Genomic DNA, 9,297 nt, shown 5'->3' with positions numbered 1-9,297 from the left:
TCCAACTAACTGGAGGAGATTAGGGCGTGGATGAGTCACAACTTCCTCCAGCTGAACAGCTCTAAAACTGAAACCATACAAATTGGCACCCCTCATCAGGTCCAGTCATCACCCATAACCACAAATCTCCTTCTCCGGTCAAGACATCCCCCTTTTAACCACAGTTACCAACCTCGTTGTGAAGCTGGACCCACAACTGACCTTTGCAAACCACATCAAACATCTGTAAAAACCTGCTTTTTCCATATCAAGAACATTTCTAAACTCCGCCCCTCACTTTCTCTGACTCAGAGAAACTCGTCCACGCCTTAATCTCCTCCAGGCTTGAATATTGTAACAGCCTGCTCATCGTTATACCTAGTAAACACCTTCAGAAACTTTAATTCATTCAGAACTGCGCTGCCCGAACTCTGATGAAAACCCGCAGATAAGACCACATCACCCCCTTTCTTCAGAACCTCCACAGGCTCCCCAGAACCTCAAGTATTCAATACAAGATCTCCCTCATCACCCACCTTTGAATCTACAGCAACGCCCTGCAATACCTCAAAGACCTCCTTACACCTCACTCATTCACCCGTAACCTCCGGTCCCAAAGCACAAACCTCCATCAGCCCCGCACAAGACTTCGCACCATGGGAGACCGAGCCTTCTGCTCCGCTGACCCTCACATCTGGAACTCCCTCCCTGAACATCTGCGAAAACCCCAGTCTGTGGACACTTTTAAAAAGAGCTAAAAACCTTTTTGTTCAAGCAGGCGTTCTTAAGTTGTCCTTCGATTTTTCAAAATTAAATCTGCACATCAACTCCTCTTTTAGCTATTTTTTATTAATGTATTTTATCGCTGGATTTTAATTTGTTATTGCCCTTAGTGTTTTGTTATATTATTTTTTCGGTTTCTGTAGCACTTTGAGATTATTTTATGAACAGTGCTTTACAAATAAAATGTATTATTATTATTAGTGGGCGTTTCACATTGAAAATTATTAAAGTATCCGAATCGTTTGGTATCCATATCTATACAAGATATCTACATCTGCAATAAATGTATCCCCTTTGTTGATGGTTATTCTAACCAGGACAATCTTCTTCATATCTTTGTTAAACATAAGCAACCTGACAAATGTTGCATTTCATTTATTTGCATTGTTTTCACTTCATAAAGTCCTCCTTTCAGGGGGAATTTATCAACCATAAAAATATTAACATTATTATTTTAACGATAAAATCGCCATTCTCATTTCATGTTCACAGCTAGTCTATTATGCTTTTATTTTTTGTTCCCTTATTCATTTGAGTCTGAATAAAAAAAATAGAAAATGAATAAAAAAACACCAAGAATCCACAAGAGTCCAAATGATGGTTGCAAGAGGTCATCTAGGAAATAATTCATACGTCCTGTCATGTCTGCTTACATTCCGTTGTAAATGCACTGCATTTTTTGCTATTCATTGTACTGTTTCATAAATACTTCTTTAAATTAAAGGGTCAGTTTCTTCTTCGACCCCTGACTTGCATGTCTCTGGTCCATTTGATCATGGTCTCCGGGGAGCGGTACAGGAAGATGAGTTTTGAGTAGAGCTCCTCCTCCAGCTCCAGTTCTCCTGTCTCACGGACCTAGACATAAATACAACCAACCATTAAAGGGGTGATATCATGCTTTTTCGACTTTTCCCTTTGCTTTAGACATTAGACTGTTATATGACGCATGTATACATGTTTTACGTCTGCTAAACTAGAAAAATCTAAGCTGGAGCCAGGGGAGTATTCGCGCCCACCGAGAACGCCCCTTAATAAGTGCAGTGCACTTGTGCAGGGCGGTGCTTAAAGAGTAGAAGTCCCGCCTCCCGGCCACCCGCGATGTTTACAACTTCTCGGGGTATTGAATTGCCGACACACGTTCAAATCGCAACAGAGTGGGCATGCTGAACAATCACAGCAGACTGGGCTACGCGGGAGGGGGGGCCTTAAAGCGGCACGATACAAAACAGAACGTTTGTGAAAGATGATGAAAGTAGTTTTGTTTGAATACAGTGTGAGAATAAAACAGGGTATTCCTAAAATACAGGCATGTAATCCTATTGTTGTAGTAACCTCAAATGCAATTATGGCAAGAAGCATGATATGGGATCTTTAACATACAATCTAGGGTTGGGTCTCAATTGGATGGGGATTTTAGGTTATCTCAGTATTCAGCAGATCAATGCACTGCGGTGTGTTTTAGTGCGCGTCTTGTATGGTTTTATTTGCGCATACACTCACCAGGAATATGTCAGTGCACAACTTTAGGATGCGATCCACACAGGGAAGTTCCTCAAACATGATGGAGTGGGAGATCTCACTGAAGAACCCGCGGACAAACTTTCCAATCACCAGGACCACCGACACATACAGACCCATGATTCTGCAAGGAATGGAGTGGTTTGAATAGAAGAGACATAAGTTACTGTTCCTCAATACATGGCACTGCCCCTCTTGTGGTGGAGTATGTCTGTTGTGTGACCTGTATACATTAGATTTTGTATACTTTACCCGTATCCAGCAAGGAAACCCAAGCTCGGCGGACTGACTTTGTCATTAAATATGATCATGGGCAACACGCGACAGCTGCCTGTGGAAGGTTTACAGTCATCGATGGCAATGTCCCACCACTCCTGGGTCCCACTGCGGTTTAAGGACCTGTCGCTCATTAGGGACAGAGTCACATTCTGGTACCCATCCTCATCCCCTGAAAAGAAAATCAATAATTACTTTTATGAAAAACACTGCAGCAGATGAACGATCATTCATGATCCAAAGTCAATGTGTTGCACATACTTATTAACGGATATAAACAAAGAATGTTCAAGTTTAATAATACCCATAATGAATGTATAGAGAACATCTGATCTTATCTGAATAGTAGAGCTATAAACATGTAATCATGTATGTATTGGTGTAGGTATGTCCTAATCTGTATATCTGTATGTCTGATCTACTGCCCACTTGGCATGTTTACTGTTGGGGACAGATGAAGGGTAATGTTGACTTATTTGGAGATGTTGTTCGATATGAATAAATATGAATGAACAAAAACAACAGCCAGCTGCACGGCAGTCGGAGCTGGGCTTCATGGCTCTGGACAGACGACTAAATATGCCCACACACTCCCTGGCTCACTGTCTGAACCTCAGTATAGCACTCTACTTCTGGATACAGTACTCTAATATTTCTCTTACTATAATGAGCGTAGTTTCTGTTTGTCTGCAAATCCTTCAGTTAACTAAATAATTGTAATTCGATGGAATCCAAGGGGTCGAGTGTAGGTGTTTGAATGAGCGCCTCTCCAGAAAGCTATCAGCAGCGATACGGGAGGCAACCGGCCCATTCCCAACAGGCACTGCACTAGTACATTCAAAGCGACTTACAAGTTGAGACTAACTTGGGGTAATGAATGCATTCATTCTTTTGCTGCACGTTGTTCCTGTGATGTAAATAGGAACATGTGATATTAGGGATGACTCTGACCTTCATAGAGCTGGGTCACCGGCTTGGCCTCAGCGCCATTCGGGGCCCGGATGTAATTGGGGAACATATGAGGAATACGCCTGGAAAGATTTAAATTGAAAGGTCATCAGACACAGAATTCAGAAATAAAATGCAACCCTGAAATATAAAGCCTGGAAACCAGACGAATCTCACAATGTATAATTTGCTGTGCAGATAGGCTCTGGCTCCCCTCCCCTCCCCTCCCTCACAAAAAGAGTTCTGCCCGGTACAAGATGGACCGACTATAGTTCCACCTTTATCTATCTGGAGGCAGGATTAATACAATGAAAGGATAAATATGACGGTACTTAAATAAAAATAAAAAATCTTCACTCAGTGCTGCGTCCCCTGTTTATTTGCTCTGATTGGTTGATCTGAAATATCGCCCAGAGGCCTTTTGGTCTAACCCGTTAACCACGTCCAGGGAAATCCAAAAAATTACAGAGAGGTTCTGGAATAATTGCTGTGTGCAATTCATCTGCAAATGCCAGGCTAAAAATATATGCCCAATAAATGTTCCTAATTATGGATTCTCAGAAGAGAAAGATTCAAACAAAGATGTCAAGTTAACTGTTTAATCTAAGAAATGTGTTCAACCAGCTGTTTTTGCTTTCCAAGCATGTTATACTAACATGTTTGCATGCACATACATACACATTTCTGCCAAGATGACCTACACAGGCTCAGTGCGGTTGCCAACCAGTAGTGAAGCCAGGTCCGCTCTGACTGGGTTTCCTGGCTCCAGGTTTATGGAGTGTTGTCAAACGAGTGTTCAACAGTCCCACCTTTGCCCAAGTCTCTGTAGGAGGGAGAAACACAGAAATTAGGGGTTAAGTCTCTTCATTCAACAAACTTATTTTAAAATGACTCCCAATTTGGAAAAATCAATGATAATGTTAAATAAAACATATATTTTTACAAGTTTCCATTTTTATTTATTACTTCTCACACCATGTTACTTAACCCTAGGTTTGGTCACAATGTACAATACGTACATTTACATTTAGGGCATTTAGCACAACAATATATATCTGTCCGTACAGTAAGGATGTTCATAGAACCAATCAATTGGTTAACCCATTCCCTGTATACAACAAAGATATTTGGGATAAGATGCTACACAACTTAGTTTTATAACTAATTATGACATTCAATAGCTGCTGCTATTGCTGCTCTACTCATTGACCTGATGTGTTGTTTACCTCTGAAAGTTCCATGCAAGCCGCAGCGTTAGATCACCAGGACTCCCCATCAGCTCCTTTACCACCTCCTGTCGGCTGGGGGGGCTGATCCTCCACACCGACCCCGAGCTCCCCTCGATCCGGGCTGTCACGATGTCCTCAGAACTGTAGAACGTTATGAACTGCATGGCGACCTACAAAACCACACAGCATTCAAACGTAGATTGGAGATTGGTTGATTTCAGTGACTATATTTAAGTTAAATCACCAGAAGAAAAATAACCTCACAGAGGACACTATCATGCATCGTGAGATGGATAGCAGAAAGCAATCTAAAGCATGGATACTTACAGCGTTGTCTCCAAAAAGTGTTGTAAGTCTGTCATAGTCTGCCTCAGAGAAGGGCTGGATGGACTGCTGCTGAGCACTCATAGTGAACAGGGGCTGGAACACACAAGTTCAACCCTCAGAAAGATATAGGTATGTAGCTACAGGATGATGGACAAAGGGCTGTTACCGGGGAGGGGAGACCTTCACTCAAATCACAGACTTACCTGCCAGGAAATCCCATGGATCAAACATTGTCTTCAGTCATGTATGCGTACATCATACATATTAAGCTTTGGGATTTCATGGTCCTATCTATTTGATTTTACTTTACCGATCTCAAACACTCTAATTAAGAATAATGAAAGTTATTTGAAGCTGTGGTCGTTATGTAAGGCTTATGGAAGAAGACACTGTATGTAGCTACTTAAACTATGCCCATTGGTATTGTATTAGTATCAATTATATAACGTCTATATATATATATATATATATATATATATATATAGACGTTATATAATTATAATGTTGTCTGGTTTGTTGCACAAAGTTAACACCGCTTCAGATGTGAGTCATGTTTAGCCACAAAAAATCATTCAGCCGTTGGCCGAATGATATCAACACAGTCTAGATTCATTATAGATATGGGGTTAAATATAAGCATCATATATTTAATCATTACCTCATAACCTCCGAGCTTCACTGTCACAGTCACATCGATGGGATGGTTGACCACACCCACCACAGATCTGACCAATGAGATGAAGAGAAGTGGGAACCAAATAATGCATATCAGGAAGAAAATGATCAGTCCGCCCATTCCGTATTTCACTATCTTCTTCTTCTGCCCTTTAGGCTGGGGGTATTTCTGACAAAAGAAGAAAAAACATGTTCAAACACACAAACACCATGCACCTCAACAAACGAACAAAACAAACGAGGAGTAATGCAAACATTCCCTTCCTCGACATTGGAGGGATAAATAGTGGATGTAGTACACATTTACCTTCCAAATATGTTACTATATTTGTTGGGTGTGTTTTCTGTATGCCTGCGCCTGGTTCAGACCTCATTAATGTAGGTTCTCACATTCATCATGTGGCTGTGTTTTGGTGTGTGTAAGGTATTTTCTCTAGGGGCTAGTTAAAGGAAAACCTCTGGATGTTTAAACTGGAGCCTGCAATAATTTGAATGCTAAAGATATTAAAACACAATTGATTAGGCCTAGGCCGACATATGTATCAGTCCTAATCCTGAATGCACTGTGCGTACATTTTTTCATGGCCTTTTCCCCCTTCCATATCACAAAAATAAAAATAGCTTGTGTGACAATTACGTGCTGATTTCAGAAACATGCTTTGCGCAGCAAAGACTTTATCTGATTCCGCATAAGGTTTCATTGATTGGCGCGCACTCTCTAGTCTAGGATATTTGTAGACATTAAAACTATTGCTGACCTGATTAGGAGAGCTTGGTCTAGATCCTGCCCATATTGTTGGGCAGGATGATGTAGGCTATAGGTCTTTTTACGCTGCCAAGCCGGTTCGATCGCAGCTTGGCACGCCCGGCGATTTCACCTTCTTATCTCAAGTTTCCTGCATAAAACCGAGGGGGTCAACCCCGGTATTCACTGCGCGGGCTTTCTTGGTTCACTGGAGGAGGCGGGGCGGCGCATGGAGTCTAGCCCTCTTTAGAATAATTTGGATTATTTCATACTACCAAATGTTTTATTTTTTTACGAATGAAGACATTTTAACCACGATGGTTGAATTAAAATCAGAGGAAGACAGCAAGTGCAGCTCGAAAGCGACCTCCCACACAAGAGCAATGGAATCATTTGATTTTATTATATGCCTTGTGAAGTGGTGTTTGATCGGTTCATTTCGCTGCGCATGTATTTTTGGAATTTTAAATTGCTGTAATAAATTATGTTGTTGTTGACTTCTAACATTTCTCTATCGTTGCTGATTAAATCTAACAGTAGTATATGAGTAATATATAGGCGGTAACCACTGTTTTTGGTTGCGAAATTGTGCCAGCTGGGAATCCCGCGGTATTGGATGTGCTTTAATAAAACACATCCAATACACGGAATGTCCGCTTGTGATGCCACTGAGGCTATAGTAGGCTAACGATGCTCTTAGCATCCTACGAGTACCCCTGGAGTCCTCGTTAGCTACGAGCTTTTTCACGACGATCAAAACGGTACGATGCTTGTACGACGCACTTCACGATCCACTTAGGCTAACGATGCTTTCGGGAAACTGGGCCCTGAACAATTTCCCAATAAACTCTTGACATGAAAAATTATCATTTAAATCCAAACAACATATGTGTAATCCGTGGCATATAAAGACTGGGACCAGAAAATAGTTACTTTCTCTCAATTGAAACCCATTCATATTTTTTGATCTCATGGGCCCATTGGCTCTACCGGAAGAGGCGTGTCTTCGCCACTCTATACCGCACCTTCGCTGCGCTCCCACCAGTGGAAATGCGCCATAGATCCAAAAAAAAAGGGTCCAGTTGGAAAAACTGCTCTGAATATTTCCTTCAAACTACTCAATTACCCATTTGTGTTTATTGACATTATATATTGTTAGTAGGGCCCGACCGATTCATCGGCCTGCTGATTTAATCGGCCGATTATAGCCTTTTTGAAAATAATCAACATCTGCCAAAAAGACGGCGATTACAACCGATTATTATTATTTTTTTTTATTATTATTTTTTTTTTAAATGTTATTGCGCTTAGTATCCTGCAGAGTGCGCTCCTACTCGCCTTGCTAACTAACAACTTTAGCTGGAGTAAAAAAGAGGGGATTGAATTTTACCGTACAACATGAAACGCTCGCTCAGGCAGCTGCGCGCTCACCTCACCAATGTACACAAGACGCGTTGTTTGAGCATGTTGTGCCTGTTTTTCTTTAGGTCCCAGGCCATGTTAATTTGTTATACTGTAGACTCTAACGGTGAGACCATACTGCTCAGCGCGCACGTGTTAGTCACTGCTCGCGAGCGCAGCACATTGGGAGTTATTTATTTATTTTACATTTGACATTACACTCATTTTTGACTGTAAATGTATTCTAAAACACTCAAAGGTTCTGCATTCAATTCACATATTCGTCAAAAGTGTTAAAGTATATTTAAGGTATCAAAAACTACGTTTTATATGCTTTTTTTTGTTTTGTTTTTAATCGGCCGATTAAATCGTAATCGTAATTTTTCTCTGAAAACAATCGGCATCGGCATCGGCACTCAAAAATCAATATCGGTCGGGCCCTAATTGTTAGTACTTAAAAACCTTTAAAATGATGGCTGTTGCATTTGGATAATAACTACTTGAATGCAGTCCTTCAGCTCCTTGTCATTGTTTCCTTCATTGCTTGGAAATGCCTTTATCCAGGGTAACAATACGGGGGAACCAGGGAGCCAATGAGACTTGAGGTCCCCTGAAATATTAATTTGGAAAGTTTAGGGGGGCCCTTTAAATATTAATTAAAATATATTTATTGACACATTTATATTCTGTATCAAACTATCCCGTATCAAACTATCCCCCCCCCCGTATCACACTGCTACATCTTAACCTCCACGCTAACCCCCACAGCCTATCATCACTGCTCCACCTTAACCTCCACAGCCTATCATAACTGCTCCATCTTAACCTCCAGTCTATCACTACTGCTCCACTTCTCCGGCCAGTGAGCCAACACCCAGCCATCATGCATCGGCAGGTCTCCTATCAACCTAGTGTATGGCCATCCGCAATAACTACACACACACACCTACTGTGCTCCTAAAGACAGTGTTTCCGCCTTCCGCTGGCATCGCAGCGCAGTCAGCGTATCAGCAGTCATCTTATCAATGCCTCAGCAGCTGAGCACACAATCACCTCACCAAGTACATCCTGCTCCACAGGCTCCCCCAGCCTACCAGCTGTATACACTCGGCAAAGCCCCTTATCAGCCTGTGCCAGCCCAGCCTGACACAGCCTGCCATCGGTCATTGTATCCTGTGTTGCAGAAGCCTCTCCATACACTCTCCAGCCACCATTGCTGAGCTAGTTTCAATACCTGAATTAACTAACATGCCCAAAGATAGACAGAGGAAGTTGAAGCTGGCACTGGATCACCAACTAATTTGCCATACTGAACCTTATAGTGTACTCATGCAGCGCTACGTTCTAGAGGAAGCCCGTTTACAAGCCTTGTAGGCATTATTTGCAGCTCTCACTGCTGCCATGGACGGGATAGAG

At 41.7% G+C, this 9,297-nt stretch overlaps 1 protein-coding gene across 1 annotated transcript in view; it reads right to left on the bottom strand.

Annotated features, from left to right (window-relative positions):
* Positions 1-1,092: 1,092 nt before the first annotated feature.
* LOC130404253 (piezo-type mechanosensitive ion channel component 1-like) overlaps positions 1,093-9,297 on the bottom strand; it is a 99,558-nt gene continuing 91,353 nt past the window's right edge. The window contains 9 exon segments of the mRNA XM_056608894.1: positions 1,093-1,617; positions 2,263-2,404; positions 2,533-2,728; positions 3,508-3,587; positions 4,206-4,284; positions 4,287-4,327; positions 4,731-4,903; positions 5,061-5,153; positions 5,719-5,904. Of these exon segments, the coding sequence (XP_056464869.1) occupies positions 1,489-1,617; positions 2,263-2,404; positions 2,533-2,728; positions 3,508-3,587; positions 4,206-4,284; positions 4,287-4,327; positions 4,731-4,903; positions 5,061-5,153; positions 5,719-5,904 (1,119 nt within the window). The 3' untranslated portion in view covers positions 1,093-1,488.

This window comes from Gadus chalcogrammus, chromosome 15 (assembly GCF_026213295.1).
Source record: "Gadus chalcogrammus isolate NIFS_2021 chromosome 15, NIFS_Gcha_1.0, whole genome shotgun sequence".
Taxonomy (NCBI): Eukaryota; Metazoa; Chordata; class Actinopteri; order Gadiformes; family Gadidae; genus Gadus; species Gadus chalcogrammus.
This window is presented reverse-complemented; position numbering and strand designations above follow the sequence as displayed.